Genomic DNA, 19,242 nt, shown 5'->3' with positions numbered 1-19,242 from the left:
TAGGTGAAGGAAGAAAAAACAACAACTTTTTATTGGTGCTACATCTCTACATGCTAGTGAGTCATGATATAAAAGGTAGACACATGAAAACAACAAAACACAAACCATTTTCTATTTTCAAAGCACTTTTAGAGACAATATTGGTCCCAGGAAAGACACTCTACTCTACAAGCCAATGAAGCGATTAAAGACACAAAACACGAGAGAAAACATCACTCACAGTGAAGGCAAACACAATGTCACAAGGGATAAATATGAATACGTTTCAAAGAAAAACACACAAGCCATCCAACTACCTATAATACTTTGAGTGTATATTAAATACCTACAAAAAACCCTGAAACTCAGGTATGTTTTAGTTTGAAAAGCAGTCCAATTTCACATATAATTTTCTTGCCTAAAAAAATAAAATAATGCTACTCTCCAAATAAGGATGAAATAAATAAGTCCAAAGGCTCTATTTAAAATTTTTCTTTTACCACAAAGTTGTGAAGTGTTCTGAAGTCCAAGATGGGCTTGAAGCCCTCCCTGACTTTTTCAGGATCAGGATACCTTCACTAAAATCCTTTTCCTTGTTCCTCTTGTAGTGCACACTTTATTAATCTGTATTTAGAAGGAAAAAAAATCTGGTTCAGAAGAATGGAAGACTTTGAAATATGCCACATCACTTCAATCTATGCTCTGAACTGCTCTGAGTTAATTAGCTTTATGTTAGCAATTTCAGAAGATATGGTGGACACTGGGAGGAAAAAAAGAGAGGGCAGAGGACTAACTGTGCAAGAAACTAGAAAAAATAAACAACTAAGGAATCTCTCTCATATAATCATCAATTCCCCCCACCCCAATACAAATCACTTAAAAAAAATCACTCATGTACCAGATATTTAATTTACTTTAACACATTCATAGCACATCATATAACTCCAACTAACGGGGGAAAACCTTTGGCACTAAAGCAACAAGAGAACAGAATCATTCAAAATTTGAATTATCTGGCAGACATACCAAAACTAATGCCAGCTCTTCTCTAACACTATCTCATATCCTTTCCAAAGTTTTTCTTAGGTTTTAGAAAGTTACGTATTTCCAAATACCTTAACTATAAATTATTATAATCGTTCCTAGATTATAGGTGGTAGTCCCCATGCTAACTTTGCCTTGATAATGTAAAGTCTCAAAATATCTCATCATAATCCTACATATATAGGCACATATTTTTCTTCCCCATCTTCTGCACTTTCCTGTTTATGGTCCTTGATGTAGTAATTGCAAGATGTTGTAAGGAACAAGCAAAATCGTTTTAATTTCATTAGACAAACCACACAACTGAAACACCCTGTGTTAACTTAATTCACTGTATAATAATCTGACAACAATAAACTAGGACCACACAGCTAGTTAAGAAAGTTTGATTTAAAGTATAAACAATAAAAAGGCAATTAAAACATAGACTAACCAGGCAATTTAGCAGGTGTTCACTGAATACATAACAACTTTGCCATTGCTTTCAAGAAATAAAACCTAAAACCATCATTTAAAAATGCAGTCTGTTCAATCACTTCCACAAATAAAATCTAAATCTAATAAAATTTAAAATAATTTTGTATCTAGGAACAAAATCACTGCAGACTAATTATAAAGGCCTGGGAAGAAAGATTCTTTTAAAGTTCAAGTAAAATTGATGAAAAGAATGATTTATGACACCATGCCTTGAAAGCACTAAGGAGAAAAACTCCACAATGTAAATCAATATGCGTGATTGATAGTAGCCTACTGACAAACATTTTCTTCAAACTTCTAAACGACAGTAAAAATGTATATATAATTACCATACAACTATATTGTTTGAAGGAGCCTATCATAAATGTTAAACTGCCTAATGCAAGAATTGTAAGTATTATTTCAAAAGGTGCAAGAATGGAATAAGAGGGGCCGGCCCCGTGGCTTAGCGGTTAAGTGCGCACGCTCCACTACTGGCGGCCCGGGTTCGGATCCCGGGCACGCATTGACGCACTGCTTCTCCGGCCATGCTGAGGCCACGTCCCACATACAGCAACTAGAAGGATGTGCAGCTATGACATACAACTATCTACTGGAGCTTTGGGGGAAAAATAAATAAATAAAAATTAAAAAAAAAAAAAAAGAATGGAATAAGAAATTTAAAAAAAAATTCTGATAATGAGAAAGCTTGAAGTAGAGTCAAGAAGCTAGAACACTCAGTTGAGTCAAGGAAAGGACTCTTACAAAGAAAAAAGTCAACACCTAAATCCCTCTGTGCTTAGGGAATGTGGTACAGAAGGGTGAAGAGTCAGCACTGCTCAACTTGCAAAGATTTCTTGAGAGACAGACATTTTCCAACAGACTCTTGAAAGGGATGGGGTTCAGGGCAGAGAGGAAAAGCTGACGCACTCAAGCATGACGCTAATAACAATTCAACGCCAGTCAGAAGAGGCATGGTGGTTTCTGCTGTACTGTGTCTTTCTTAGGGAACTTGCTAACTATTTTAAACAATTTCATAATTCTTCCAAACCATTACTCTACAGGTCTACTATTTCTATCTGCAAAATCCAAAAAGCTCTGAAAATCAAGATTTTTCAAAACCCATTTGGTGCCAAAACCTAAACTGAATTGACATGAAGCTATATATATTTATTTCTCCCACTTCATCAGAATATTCATATAATTTAAAGTATTTGATGAGTCCTGCCCCAGACTCTGAAGTATTATGTTATATGCCAAATATACACATTAACTTTCCTAAAGTTCAAAAGTTCTGAATTCACAAATATATCTAGCCCTGAAGATTGCAGGCAAAGGGTTGAGAACTTGTATTTAGGGGCAGGTTATCTGGCAGAACCTAAGTCACAGACTGCTTATGGAAGACATCCCCCCTGTGTAGGTTCACATGCACACATCCCAGACCAGTGCTGCATAAGGCACGAACGCAAAATAAATCTGTCATTGAATAACTGACTACCTGAACCAAGGAGTAAGTATATTTTACCACAGTCCTAAAAACGTCACTAAGAAACAATAAATGCTTAAGAATATTATATTTTCTTAATATGTGAACACCCCAAATCCCAATAGGACATACATGCTCTTACTTTATGAGCTTTTACTTTATCTCTTTACCAATTCTTAATTTTGCAATATCCAATTATGTTTCAGAATAAATATAAAATCTCTCAGTTTATTTAATACTGTAAGTGTTTGGATATGATTTTTCTACCTAACTGACAGGAAGTCTTGAGAACAAGTTTTTAAGAAGCTTCTAGCATCCAAGCCTGATTTATTCAGCACAGATCTGTTTCTACTGTGTACAGAACACAATTCCAGTCTGAGCTGGGGGAGGCAGGGAAGACTAGTCAATAATCAGAAAATACGGTAGCTGCCCTGGGGTCCAGTTGATGAACCTAATGAGTAGATGCTGCTAGTTGCCTATACAACAGCCATTCTCACATTTCCTTTACTGACAGAAACCCAATTTTACTCAGGATGAAAACAATCCTAAGCTTTAAAAAAAAAATAACAGAAACAAACAAAACTCTTGATCGCTCATGCTTGGGGTGGCCATATGACATAGTTCTGGCCGATAAAATGTAAGTAGAACTCAATAGTGGAGTTTCCCAGAAAGTTATTATATCCCCAATTTAATAAAAGTCAGCAGACTCAATTGGTATAACTCATCCTTTGCTTCTCCTCCTTTCTAACTGGAACAGAGACGCAATGTCTAGAGAAGCAGGTACAATCTTGAGACCATAAAAATAACAGCCACAGGCTAAGGATGGTAGAGCTGAAAGGTAAAAGGGGCCAGGTCCTTTGATTCCATGGAACACATCACAAGTCCTGGATTACCTACCTTGAAACTTGTTAATAAGAAAAATTAACTGCTTCCTTGCGAAGCCAATGTAATAAGATCTTTGTCATATGTAGTTGAACACAGTCTGAAGTGAAATATTATACACACAAGAAACAATATTGGATAACACAGGGAAGCCAACAAGTACCAAAAACTTAATATTAATCTTAAAAGAAGATAACATTGAATGCAAGATGATTCTCCTAAAGCAAAAATTTTCCCATAAAGATTCATCACTATAAATATACTTCTCCTTAAAGGGTTTCTTATTTTTAAATATGTCCTTAACTGCCTATCAAATATTACACATAACTTTTTTCTCATAATTTTCACCCTCTCCATCTCAACTTTCAGTTATCAATTCAGCAAACACCTTCTATGTGCCAAGCATTTCTTCCTTATTTCACTCAACTATTCACAACTTCTTTAATTCAAACAAGTCATTTTCATTTTCTCCATGTACCTTGAAAGGCAAATTTCATGAAAACTTAAGGTAAAACCTCAGAATTTACCAATCTCATGCTGTTCTTACTACAAAAAGAAATGCTATTTGGCATATTTTTTAACTTTACATAGAATTTTATGAACAGAGAACATCTGACCAATTCATTGATGGTTATTGTTGATGAACACGTAAGTCTTTTAAAATATTTGTTCACATGAGAAATAAAGTTGAGAGCCATATCCTTATCCACAGTTCTCTTTATCTCTATATATGATTATTTCTGCAGGATAGATTTCTTCCAGTGCAATGTCCAGTTCAAATGCTCCTGGCACATATTTCTAGATCACTTTCTGGAAAGACTGCTAGGTGTGATGTTAGAATGATGAACCAGATCCAGCCCATGCCTTTAAGAGGTTCATAGCAACTCTCTTCAGAGGATCATTATACATATAGTAAGTAGTACAATAGTGGGTAAACACATAGGGAGCATGTAAGAGCAACACTTAGCCCTGACTCAAGGATTTCAGGGAAAGGTTCCAGAGGAAGTGTTATCTAGGCTGAGTCCTGAAAGATTATCAAGAATCAATCAGGCAAATTGTGTGTGTATGTGTGTGCGCACGTGTGTTTGGGGATGGGGTGGGTGGGAGTGTCTTTTTTTTTTTTTTTTCCCCAGCCAGCAAGGATCTAGAAGTAAGAGAGAACACGGCATGTCAGAGAACTGATATTGAAGGGCTGAAGCACACAGTGCAGGCTGGGGTGCTGTGAAGGATGATGACAGAGAAACCAAAAGGCAGACACACAAGTCAAGTTAAAGACTCCGGGAGTTTATTCTTAGGGCAATGGAGAAGAAAAAGGTTTTGATAGAGGAGTTACAATATCATTGCCAATATTTGTTGAGTGCCTACTAAGTGCTAGATTTTATACAATTAAGTTTATATATAAGCTTATTTAATTCCTCCAACAAACGTAGGAGGCATGGACACCTGTCACAGGGTTATCACCATCACCCAGGGAAGAGACAGTAGCAGCGTGAAGTACGGTAGTGGCAATGAAGGTGTGAAGTGGACAAAATTGAGATACATTTAAGAAGTAGTATGAAAAGACCTGGTGTTTGTTTGGATACAAGGTAAAAGTGAAGTGGAGGAGACAAAGATGATCAGGGTAACCCTATAATTTACTGTCCAAATAAATACACTCTTGCTAGTGAAAAGGGACACTAATGAAAAACTGTAATATATGATCTCTCTACAATTGAGGCCCAGGTTTCTGGCCTGGGAAACTGGATGACAATGCTCAAGTTTTATCAAAGAGTTTGGGGCCACAGAACAGATTTGAGTGGAAGGGAGTTCAGTTTTAAATACACTGAGATGGCGATGCAAGTGGGCCATCCCGATGCAGCTATCCATCTGGCCGGTGGGTGTGTGGGTCTAGAATGCCAGAGACTTTTCTCAGCAGAGATGTATCTGGGAAGTCAACATTACACTGACAATTAATGAAGGCAATGGAGGAGGAAATATCACTCTCACTAGATGCTTCTATATTTTAAATCTTCCTGAGGCAAAACAATTATTTATTTAAGATCTCCTATATATTCCTGACTTACCTCTTTCAGACGTTAACATAATCTGAAGTTACAGACCTACATTACTGTTAGTAAACCATCTTTACATTATAAAAGTTCTGCCAAAACTAGATGGACATTTCTACTTTCAGTCTGGTAATCAAATTTACAATAATGATTTGGATTCACGATGTCTATTTCCAATGCCTTCTTAATTTTGATTCATGTATCAGTCAGCGAAGTTGACTTTTTTTAGAAAATTTTTAAAAAGAAGAGAAGAATACCTGTGGTACGTTTTATAAGTGTTTTCATATTTGAAAATGTCTTTTTGTTGCCTTTACACATGAAAGATAACTTTGAGTATAAGATGATTTCAAAACTCCATAGTCTCCTTGTTACAGAGAAGAAACCTAAGTCAGTCTAGCCTTTGTTCCATATTATACACTATCTGTCTTTCTGCCTGGGTACTTTTACAATATGTCCTTTTCCTTTTAATCGAACTAAGTTAGCAAGATGTACTAGGGGTGACTCTCTCTTCATTTATATTACCGAGAACTTAGCCCTTTTCTTCTATAAAGGGAAGCTTCTCAGCTCAGAAAACTTTTCATCAATTATATCTTTGATCATTGCCTCTGCTCCATTTTTTTCCTAAAGAAACTCTATAATTCTTTTATTGGAATCTTGTCCTTTATCCCATCTTCTTTCTTACTGTTTCCACTTGTTTTCCTCTTCTCTGCATTCTTGAAAAGCACCTCATGGGTTTCTTTTTTTTTTTCATGTCACTGAAACACTCTTTCACAATGCCCGCCTCACTCTGCAGTATCACTAATGAAGATGTTTTGTTATCATCCCCTCAACAGTCTTGCCTTACCTCATATCTCTCCTTTTCCATATCATCTTGTCATCCTGTCATTTCAGTTTTTTGCTTTCTGTTTCATACTTCTTAGAGATCATGACTCAAACTTTTTGAGAATCCCAAAGAGGTTTTTAAAAAATTTTTTTCTGGTCCCTGTAATAAATCCTTTTAAGAGGTAAGTTGTTCTTCTGCATCTTCATATTACCCCTATTTCTGTCATTCTGAAGAGCTTTTGCACAGGTGTCCTATAATATATTTTCATTTATTTACACTCATAGAAGTAGACATTCACCCAGACCCTGTGTGTGCTAAAGGTACCCTTAGTCTTTATTTTGGTATTGGTTGAAGTCCCTCTCCTACCTAGAGTTAGTTTATTTGACAAATAACTAATAAACGTTGAGCATCTATAAGGTGCCAGGTATTTGCCAGGGGATTCAAAAGCAAACAAGTTCCCTGCCCTCATGGAACTAATATTTTAGCAAGGGAGATAGACAACAAAAAAATAAATAACCAGTTTGTTAATAATGCCTGAAGGATGTAAAGAAGATGCAGTGATGAAGAAAAGAATGAGTGAATAATAAGTTCACATGCACTGATGCAGCTTGACTGCAAGTTCCTAAAAGGCTGCCATCCAAGCTGGCTGTGCCTGTAGCATTCAGTCTTCTATACCAGCTCTGGTGCTCTGAACAAATGGAGAGCTTCTTTCTTCAACAAAGAAGCTCATGGCATTCTTCTGGCCCATACCACCATCAATAGCAATTTCCTTAAGCAGACACTTCCCTAGATCAGTGCTCTACCGTCAGCTCCCTATTTGTTCCTGCCTATTTTATTTCTGGCAGATTCAGTCTCCAAATTGGTTGTAAAATACAGACACAGTAGAAGCCCTCTTATCAGTGTGATTAAGGCTGGCAATAGATCTGTTAAATGAAAGAGTTAAAGCTGACTTGAAAGCAAAGGTTAAAGCAGGACATTTTTAAGAGATACATATATATTCATTTATTCTTAATACTTTACCATAAAACATACAAATATATACCATTTCCTAATCTACTAATATAAAAGCAAAGGTTCTACTTTGATTATGGGACCACTAATTGGAGTTCCGTGTCAAAAATATTTTCTGCATAACAATACATGTGATAAATTATCTATGGTTTCTAGCTTAGGTTTCTCTAAACTAGATTAAGAACTTCAACACTTTAAAAAATATTAAGCAATCTGAGTACAAACTGTTTCTACATCTTATGATTTCTTCCCAAATCTTTTGTAGACATCTCGCTAATATTTATCAGTGAGTCACCTTTGCTGAAAATTTCCAAAGCACTCAACTTCATATAAAAAAACAATCTTTTTGCATAATTCATCAGTTTAATAAAAATCAAATTATGAGAGAAAAATAACAAGAACAACTGATATGGGAATAAATAATTGATTCATGATAATCACACAACTCAACTGAAATAATGGAGAGAGAGAAGTGCCTTTCTCCATAGCTAGAAGCCTCTTAGTGACAAGGTCAGGGTGCCATGGGCACAGAAAAGGAATGGAGAGTATCAGTTGATCTAGTTGGTCAGTTAAGTAGAGACTGGTCAATAGAAATCTCAGACAGAGAAGATGAAAAAAAAAAGAATAGCTACCTATCACCTTAACAACCTCAAAAAGTAGCACCCTCCCTGTATTAAAATATAGGTCCATTTTTCTAGTTGGTAAAGTACCAGAATCTCAAAGCCTTGGGGGTAGACATTATGAAAAGGAAAAGGAATCAATCTCCACACCTGCTTTTGAGATCTGCATGTTGCTTTTATTTCTAACTATTTATCATTGCTGAGTGAATAATTGCGTTTCTCAGTCCGGTCGATCAGCTTTATAGTTTGTGGATATCTTAGATTGTGGCAATACGTTGACTGTTAGACCAAGGTTTTGGTGTTCCTCTGATTGTTCTTCATTTTCTATGCTTTCATGAGTTTTAACAGCAAATTGAGAGAGTCAATCTCAGGGTCCCTAGTCAGCCATCATATAAAATGGAAGTGTCAACTTTTTTTTTTATATTAATAGGTTTTATTTCATCTAAGTCAATGTGAGGTTGAAACAGTATTTCAGGGTTTAATACTCATCATTCTTGATATCATAAAATAAATAGAAATATTAAGAGTGAGGAGAATATTGTGAGAAAGGTGGAGTCTTTCCTCCTATTCCCTCCCCCAAAGACCTTTTTATATTTCTCTGAAAAATCAGGCAAAATGCAAGACTGTGAATGACTGATTTAGAATGGCAAAGAACAGATAAGATTATTTTATGTTGCTACCCAGACATGATTGCTCTAAAACCAGTTCCAACCACTAACCAAAGAAGTTTTAACATAAAACTAACTAATGTGTCATGTTGAAAGTATCTCCAATTCCCTAAGCAACTTTTCGTTACTAAAATAACGTACTATATTCTACTTAATCTTTTGGGTAAAACATCCTTTCCAAAAATATTCCAGATTACAGACAGGCTGAAACACGTTTCTGGGTAATCAGAGAACAGGTCAATCTATATCTTGAAAAAGTCAAAGACAACACAATATAACTCAAATAGAATGTAGATGAAAATACACAAACATCTTTCAAAAGCAATTAATACTTAAACAGAAAAGCATCTCAGAGGAGAGTTTAGGAACTCATCTTTCAAGTCTAGTAATGAGTACTAATTCATCAACAGACTGTGCTATTAATACCCAGATAGACCTATACTAGACTAGAATAGCTCAGTTTTTTATTTTTAAGAGTCTCCAGTACTGTCAGTTAACAATTCTCCCATAAAAGAAAAGTTCTCAAGTAGCTTTAAAAGGAAAGGACATTTCAGCAGCTCTCAGAATAAGAGAACGCGGGGAGGGTCCAGAGTGTCAAATCCCAGTCAAATCATGTATTCTCTTATTATCTTGAATTGTCTTGGGATAATTTTAAAATGCAACCCACCGTTTTCAACAACAGAAACTCTCAAACTTCCTGACTTTGTTCATTTATTCTTTTTGCTAACTGTATGAAGATATTTCTATACTAGTTTTCTAGTACATGACAATATTTGAGCTTAAATCATTATAATACATGAGCAACAAGCACAGTTCTTACACTAATTATCAGTGCTAACACTTTGCCATCTCCTTCAAGGAAAAACAGTCAAGCACAAAGCAAGCTCCATCTCGACATTTACAGCTCTCTCATCAGACTCCAATTTCTCAGACTGGAACCACCTTGGTTCAAGTCGTGGAATCTCATTCAGTTCTTGAGCTACAAACGCTTCTCCCAAGTCTACATGATAATAAATAATACTGCCAGAATCTGAGTGGTTAGAATTCCGTTTTCCTAGAAATTACATTTCCAAACAATAAAAATAAGTTTGTGAGCTTGGTTTCTTCACTTAAAACTTATGTTTAAACAACTGGTAGAGATATTAGATACTTTCTTACATACATTTTGACTTGGTATAAAAATACGTTGACGACATGGTGACCAACGAAAAACTGAGCTAAAGCCTTGAATCCCATTACACTACTAGATAATTATTGCCAGAAAGAACTGTTTGTGATAACAATATTAACAATACAAATATAGAGTCAGGCAAAAACCCTATGTCAACAACAACAACAACAACAAAGTTTACCGTGTAAAAAAGCTGATCTATCTGATAAGACCAACTCATTCAGGTATTTGGGAATACCTTTTGAATGCACTCATTCTGAAGAGCCTCCAAGAATGCAATCTCAACAAAGTTAATTCTATAACAATGCAATGATGCTGAGATGCAACCTAAAACTTTTCAAGTCTCATGACATGAAACTAAAATCTCAAATGAGCAGTTGATCAAATGTTGAGCAACTTCTAAGCTCTACTGAATTACTGTTTATTTTTACTTGTAGTAGTATTTAGTATATTAGGAAGCCTTCTGGCATCCAATCCTCAAATATTAGACAAAGGAAGTATCTGGAGAAAATACATACCAAAATACCACATTTTCACATAGAATGCGAACCATGTTCTATGCATATCTGGTGTGTGAAGTTTAATACTCTCTTCAATCAATAATTAAATGTATTTCAACAAATCTTTACTGAATTCTTACTATGTTGAATATAATACCACAAGCACGGTGGTGGAAATAAATGAAAGAAATGGTTCCTACCCTCATGGAGTTTACAATCTAGCTGGACTAACTTCAAATAATTATACTGGAAGAAATAAGCTATATGAGTGAGCCATTTTGGACCTGATTTAGATGAAAATTTGGGGCCAATATCACAATGGGATGAGACTTTGGGCATCTTGGGAGGAGGGCGGAATATTCTGGACATGGAAGGTATGTGAATCATGGTGGCCAACAGGTGAACTATGGTAGACAGTCTCCAGAGATGACTGCCATCCTTCCCTTTGCTTCCTGTACATGCTCCTCACATCAAGTAATGGAGAATAATTTCTCTCCCCTTGAATCTTGGCTGACCTTAGTGATTTGCTTGACTAATAGAATGTAGCAGAAATGACCTAGAATTTCTAAGGCTAGGTTCTAAGAAGCCTTGCCGTTTCCACCCAGGTAACTTTCTCAGAGTTCGGCTTTGGGTAGATTCCTCTGACAACTACATGAATAAATTAGGGGCACAGAGAAATTGAAGACAAAAAGGCAAGAAGCCCTTGCAATAGTTCAAGCAAAACATAAAGGATGGCTTAAAACCAGAAAGTAATAGGAAAAGAGGAGACAATTGACGTCAGAGACGAGAAAGGTAAAATCCAAAAGACTCTCCAGTTGATGAAACTTAAGGAATAAGAAAAGGTAGAAGTCAAAGTGGGTTTGGGGGTTTCAGAACCTAGACAACTAAAAAGAGAATGATGCTATTAATCAAGATCGGGATGCAAAAGAAAAGCACTTATGGAGAAAACCAGAGGAAATTACATTAGCGGTGCTGGGAGGTGACCCAGAGAGAACCATTCAACAAGTACACGGCAATGGGGATATCAAGTGCCTTTTCTGGAATTAAGTACTTTTTATATCCAATTGATCTTCTGAAGTCACCCAAGCCCAGAAAACACTGACTTCCTTTGTGTCTCCACAAAGGTTTCTTGTGGAGGTTAATGGTTTCTTTTCAAATTAATTCCTTCTTGTTCTAGCAAAAAGAAAGAGACGTAGGAATCCTTACCCATAAATAAATACCTTGCTAAAAATTAAAAGCACTTAAAGGTAAATTTGCAACAGTGGTTTGAATCGATTACTCTCAAACTAAAAAAGTTTCTACTTGAAAAATTAAATTTTCATATTTATAGAAGTTATCTCAATGTAATTTTGATTATATACTTGGCATCCTGAATTATCCACCTTAAAAAAAAAGGTCCTTTACACCTTGTCAAACCACGTGGCTTCCTGGCCTGTGCTGTGGCAACATTTATGCCCGTCCTGCCTGCACAGACGCAATACTGAAAAAAGACTGAAATCTCTTCGCTTGTCTGACTTTGACCTTGCATCCTCGGTGTCCTCCAAGTTCCTCATCCTCTAATTCTCTGTATTAAGTTTCTTTACAATTGGTTTCCTTAGGCAATTATGAATGTAGAGAGAAACAGAAACATCTTTGTACCTTTAAGGATTATTTAAGGCTAGAAAATTTATGACTTGTTCAGGGTACTCTAACTTTTAACTCTTCAATGTACCTGCTTTCTATACAAAGACTAGGAATGCATACACTATATAGCTCACATAACCTCGTGAACTAAATTAGGAACATTGGCATGTACTACTTCACTGTCAGCAGATTATGGACTACTTTTTAAATACTCACAAACTAAATTATGTTCGGTTATAGCTATAATTAACGTTGTCGACAGCACGATCAAATTTATTTACATGTGTTATTTAAATTGTATGGGTTTAGATCAGTGTTTCTCACCCTTTTTTACATTATAAACTCCTTAAAGACTCCTTTTAGAGCTTTTTTTCCTAATCATCCCCACATACAATTTTAAAACTACACATAAAATGTATGTCTGTTATGTACTAGTAAGTACTGTACCTGTGCTTTATATACTAAAAAGAATAAGTTTTTTTCAATCCCCCAAGAACCAATTTTTACCCTCCTGGGGAGGACATCTCCCCCACTGAGAATTCATGTTTTATTTAGATTAATAAGAATTATGCTTATAATCAAAATAATGCTAAGCCTTAGAGCACCATAGAAGATTCATGAAGAATATGACAAAGGCTCATGGCCACACTTCTGAAACTTCCAATTTAAAGACTGAGAAGTGCAGATAATTATTTAACTTTCAGTCTCTGCTAAATAAAACTATCAAATTCTTCCATTTTAGAGGCCACCATCATTCCTCCATTCTTCCCTGGGTTCACTGAGAGATCAGTAACTCAGATAATTTGTGGCTAACAAATAAAATATAGCTCTTAAAACCAAAAATATAAGTAGTTCTATTCATGAGGCTCTAAAGTACAAAATGGATCATAAACATAAAAATAAAAATCTGACAATCATAAGTATTTCCAATTCACCTAACTATGGAAATAGTAGCATTGACATTTTAAAAAAGAACTGTGAAGAAACAATATTAAGATGAAGAACACTATTTAAATATAAACTGTTACAAGGAAATATCAAAAAGCAATCATTGTACTAACAGCCTATTTAAAATAGACTATCTATATTTATCTATAATTAAAACTCGTTAATTTAAAGCTCAAAATATATTTCTCCTTAATTAACACACCTATATCTCCTAACTTTCTTCCTCCAGCATAAGGAAGGCTAACTTATCACCTACTGCTGACTAAGGCAAGAACAGTGGGAAGACGAGAAACCACAGGTCACATCTCTTCCTCTGACCCATTTCGGCCCCAACCCCACCGCATGTCATCCACCTTAACATGCACCCAGAGGAAGACTAATGGGGTGGGCATGGGACATGAATTAATTATAGCAAGTGTAAGTCATTCTTCCAGTCAGCAAAAACAAAGATCTTCCTCCACCAAAATAGAAAAAGGGGAAAAAACGTTAATAGATAAGAGGATTATGCCTAAAGCCAAACAGATTTACTGATACCACAGTTTATGAGGGACATACAGCCATATAACCCCACATGCATTGAAACATTACTTATTTTAAGACAAAGAAAACATTTGGTAACTGCAGTATCATTATTCTTTCATCTTAACTATGGCCTGGCAATCTGAAAGCTTTTAAGACTACAGCAAGACTCTAAAAACTGTCTTTTCAAGTTAATCCTTTCTTTTTCGGCCCAAAGAAAGAGACAAAGAATTTCTTTATAATTACTTTAGTGACACTTTAGTATTACTAAAAAAATACTTATCTTCTCATTCTAAAGTATGAGCTATATATGTTTTAAGTCTCTACTTATTGAAGAAATTTAGTCAGCTAAGGCTTTAGTCAATGCTTAACTGAAATCTCAACTTTACTAGCAACTGTAAATTTTCTGTGATACTTTAATTCGATTTATTTTAAAATAATTTTGATAAAGTATACCTAGTTAAAAATCATGAATTACTCTTTACAATTATTCTTTTATCCTGCAATTTATAAGAGGTGATACTAAATTTTTCAATTTAGACAGTAAAAAGTTGTATTATAAAAATACACTGCATATCTGGGGGTACAATGGGTACTAACTGATTGATATGTGGTCATTAAAAACAGACAACTTGGTTAAATAACTGCCAATAAAAACATAAAACATTTCTTTGTAAATCAGAGACAGCTACCAATTAAATGCCCCATTTTTAGGTCAACTGAACATTTTTCCTATTTACCTTAACGTAAATCAGTGGTGCTAAAATGAGGCAATTCGACCAGCACAATGATAGTTATCTAGTAAATAATTTACAGTAAAAACGTTTATCTACTAATAATTTTCTTCATTTAAAAATATAGGATCAGGAATAAATGAAAATAAGCAAACAATAAGTTAATCAAGAAAAAACGTACCCTAAAATAATCAATATTACAAATGTAAGGCAATTTTTTAACATAAAGTTACACATTTACCATCCCATATCAAATATCTGTAAGAAATATTGTTATAATAGTCTATTCAGCTATCAGTGTACCAAGGACTGTGTCAGCTACTAGCACTGAACATGACACAATCTTGAGAGAAAATCCATTTCTTCAGAAAAATTCTTTAAATTAATAAATTGATTAAATGAAATACTGCCTCAAAATATATGCTGCCTACAGAACAAAATCATGAAAACCAAAAAAGTTAAGGCAGAAAAGTGGTAAAAGTTTACGAGAAATAATGTATTTACCTTGGCTCCGCACTCAGCTTTATTATATTTCTGCGTGGCAGAGAACTTTGTGATTTTTGTTTCAAATCCTATAAAAACGAAGAAAAATTATTTTACCTTTAAAACTAGTTCAAAATTAGTTATGTAATAATACCTTGCAAAAATCATGAAAAGGGCACAAAAGGAAAAAAAAATCCTCTTTCCAGCTACAAAAAGTCCATCAAAGTTCAAAATAAACAATTCTTGTGTGTGTGCATGTGTGTGTGTGTATTTAGACTCCAAGCACAGATATGTTACAGGGATTAGAGTCCATAATAGGTAGTTCCAATTAGGAACCAAATAAATCCTAGTTTTAGAGACAATTCTGCAAAAAGTTTTACTAGTTTACTTTTATATATGTTTCATATCCTTAAGAAATGTATATCCATTTATTGTGTTTTTCACTTTAATATGAAAATGTACAACCATGAGATGATTACAGGGCATCAGTATATGAAAATATTGAAGCTATATCTCTGATTCCAGATGTGTAAATTCAAATTACACGTAAAATTTCAAAGGCTATCATTCACAATAGATTCTAATAATAAATAAATTACAATACTATCTGAGTTGCCAAGTGGAAGTGCAAAGAGGGTCTCAATCAACCATTTTTTCATCTGTTCTTCCTTGCTGCAGAATAGCATGTTCTTCCTTACAGAGCAGTCTGTTTTATTACCTCATCTAATCCTAATAGCAACATAAGCCAAGGAGATATTATCATCCCATTTTACAAATAAATGAATGAGGGCTCATAGATGTTAAGTAACTTTTTCAAGGCCCACACAGTCAGGTGCAGAGGTTGAGGCTAATAGCTATTCTCCTAATTGCTCAATCAATGCTCTACTGTTCCACATATCTCAGCACTGCCATAGCACTCCATGGACTCATTCAAACGGAAGCCAATTTAGAATCATTCAAATTAAAGTTTAGCAAGAATAGATTAAGGATTTACAGACGTTCAAATATCAAGGGACTTCTAATAAAACCAAGCAAAATAACTAATTACAATGTCCAGTTACCTTACAACATCTTCTTAACAGTGTTCTAAAAGCCTCTATGTTTCACATACCTTGAAATAAGTTCAGTATTTTATTTTTCATGCTTAGATTTAGGCAGAATAAAATACACACCATAAATCAAACACAGATCTCCTTATAGGAAAGAAGAACACACAGGTGCTTTATATAGAGGGATACAAATTCTTTCAAATAAGGTACAAAGAAATAATTATATTTCAACATTTCTGTTCATTGAGCTTATCACCCCCCCCTTTCCAATTCAAGAATGAAAGAATCACATTTTTATGATGAATATAGAAGACAACTAACCATTTCTAAGAGGGTATCAGTAGAGTCGTATGAGTGTTTGTCCTTCAAAATAAGAAGTAGTGCAGAACTTCCAATTATCTTCTTCAAATTCATTAATGAATGAAACAGTCTGTGAACCAAAAATTTTACTCATCTGAGAAGTAATTCGAACATCTGTTTACAATATTTTTAGTTTCTTTAATAATGGCCAAACCACCATTACCTTCATCCTATATCCTAAGTGAAACCTATAATGAACCTATAATGAATTGACTCTTTTTTACCCAGAACTAAGTACTTAGAAAAAAATGGTTAATCAGAAGATATCACTGACAAAGATTCATTTAAAACAGAAAACTTTCTGGACACAACTGAAACACATAAACTTATTCAAACTATTTATACTTTCTATGAATATCATAACAAATAATAAGAATATCCAGCATAATCACCCCAATAGCTTTAAGGCATTCTACCAAAAAGTAAAGATTTGATACTTTACTTTAGAAAAGTCTTTAACAAGCGTTGAAACAACAACAGAAGACAAGAGATTAATTTATTCACTAGAAAATTCAATCAGTATAAACACTTCAAAGAATTCAAATTCCCAAGAATTCAAATAGACAGTTCACTGAATTTAGTTTATTTTCTTGTTCCAAAGAACGAGAAAAAAGAAAGATTTTCAAAAACCTGGATGAGGAGTGCATCAAATTGTATTTTTATGTCTGGGGAACCAAAGGGATGTTTATGAATCAACTGATTCAAGATCAATTCTGGAATATAGTCTTGGTACATTACCAGCTATTGCTGAAGCACTACACATGGGAAAAGAACTTGCTTAAAGTTTTCTTCAAGCTCAATCTTGTTTCTTAAAAGCTTTATAGAGCAGGGAGGCATCCCTAAGTAAACTCATATTGGAGAAATTTATAGAGAAACTTTGCTAATCATGTTTTCAATCAACCATCAGAATGAAACTATTATATTTATAGAGTGATTATATTATTTTCCCCAACACAGAAAGCAATTTTGGATCTACGCGTTAAAAACATTTTTGCTGGCATGCAACAAGAAAAAGATTCGAAAAGAACTAGAAATAACTTCTTTTTGCAGAGCATTAAAATTATCTTCAAAGATGTAAATGATCATGACCAATAAATTATTAATTAAATACACTGACATAGTAAATCTATAACTATAGTACTAAAATCTTATGCATTTGAGTTCAGGCCATCATCCAGCTAATTTTCTCAGTCTATTCAAATGTTTTCCTACATAGTAACAAGTGTTCTCACCAGACTAAAAGACCATATGAATAAATATAATTCAGTTACGGAAACAAGTCCCTCACTCTAAGTTTATTTTTATTATATACATGGCTATCTTTATTAGGTCTTCTGAACCTGCAGAATAAAAGTCATGCTCTCCATCAGCTAAAATATTGTATGTATTCTAGTGTATTAAAGAGTCCTAATTAAAAGGAGTGAATGCACGAATCAATGTTCATATCCTAAAGGCACACACGCAGTCTTCTAATGAGATGATCATGAAAGACTAGCACAGCATTCCCCAAACGCTTTCTCAAGATATAGAAAGCTGTTTCATTTAAAACAAAACTAAACTAAACACAGAAAATAAGTTTGGGAAACAATGAGTAAAACAAAATTTTAAATGTTCCAACATTTCATCAATGTGGGATTTCTCAGAGCCTCTAATTTCCTAACATGCCCTTATCCTATTATTATGGAACAGTTTGGGGAACATCACTTACGAATCAGTCTTCTAGTTTGTTATCACTGCTGCTGTTTCAAGGAGATGTCATCATGTTTGTCACTCAATAATTGGATCTGTATGTTAGAACCCTCACACTCACCCTTTGTTAATTTTTCTCCTACCTACCTTAATTATACCTTAAGAACTGGTAAAATTCTAAATCTTTCTGTAACTGAACTTATTACCATTTCTTCTTCTCTTCCACATAGCCCCATTATCTACTTTTAAGCTGAATGTCCATTACAAACACCGTCCCAGTCTAATTCATTTTTTTCTGCCATGATTAGAATTAATCTCCAAATATGCCATGATGTATTCTCACTCTTCAGTTTATAATTATATAAACATTCAATCTACTGTTGAGAGCATGACTCTAAGAGTCACCCTCAGACAGAAAGAGAAAGCTAGAAGGGCCTGGAGCCCTGATGGTATTGTGGAGCTGTCATAGCTGAACCAGTGACCTGCAGACTTCTTTCACATGGCAGAAGATTAAGCAGGATAGGATTTATTCAGTTTCAGCTTGCTGTTACTAGCAGCCAAATGCAATCCCTAACTCATACACACTTGTTCATAGGGACATTTATGCCAACATCCAAATAAACAGTGGTCAACAGTCCAAGAACAAGAGAACACCCAATGCTAGCTGCCTCTCTGTTTATAATTCTCTAACTTGTGTTTTGAAATTTCCTACTTAAAATGTCTGTGCTAATGACTTGATAATTGTTTATGACTTTTCAATGAAGTGTGAAGTGCTCAAAAAGCAAATTTACAAATGTCAAGAACAATTTGAGAATTATTGTCTTTTTTTCTCTAAGATGCAATTTTGTACAGGGATGTTTTTATAAGCTAAAAGCAATACAAACATATGGAGACACTAATGACAGGCCTTCTGGAAAGGCTATGAGACAGAAAATATTCTGTCACAAAAACTCAATGACCTGTACCCAACTCTCTATCAATATGGCAGCCAGAGAGGGAGCAAGTAGGCAGTGTAGTACAATGACTTCCCTATTTCCTCTTAGGAGTTCTGCTCTGGTCTGATTCTAAGCAGTCTCACTTTAAACTCTCAATAAACCAAGAAGACGGGAGCAGGTGAAAAGAAAAAATGGGGGGGCCAGCCCCGTGGCT

At 34.7% G+C, this 19,242-nt stretch overlaps 1 protein-coding gene across 1 annotated transcript in view; it reads right to left on the bottom strand.

The window, feature by feature from the left end:
• MAN2A1 (mannosidase alpha class 2A member 1) overlaps positions 1 to 19,242 on the bottom strand; it is a 163,746-nt gene that overhangs the window by 57,338 nt on the left and 87,166 nt on the right. The window contains exons 11-12 of the mRNA XM_058538311.1: positions 16,366 to 16,474; positions 15,017 to 15,084 (exon numbers count right to left, since the gene is read on the bottom strand). Coding sequence (XP_058394294.1) covers positions 15,017 to 15,084; positions 16,366 to 16,474 — 177 coding nt within the window. The remainder of the gene's footprint in view (positions 1 to 15,016; positions 15,085 to 16,365; positions 16,475 to 19,242) is intronic.

The sequence above is a fragment of the Diceros bicornis genome, chromosome 1, assembly GCF_020826845.1.
Source record: "Diceros bicornis minor isolate mBicDic1 chromosome 1, mDicBic1.mat.cur, whole genome shotgun sequence".
NCBI classification, from domain to species: Eukaryota; Metazoa; Chordata; class Mammalia; order Perissodactyla; family Rhinocerotidae; genus Diceros; species Diceros bicornis.
Note: the sequence above shows the minus strand (reverse complement) of the source record. Positions and strands in the feature narration are given on the sequence as shown.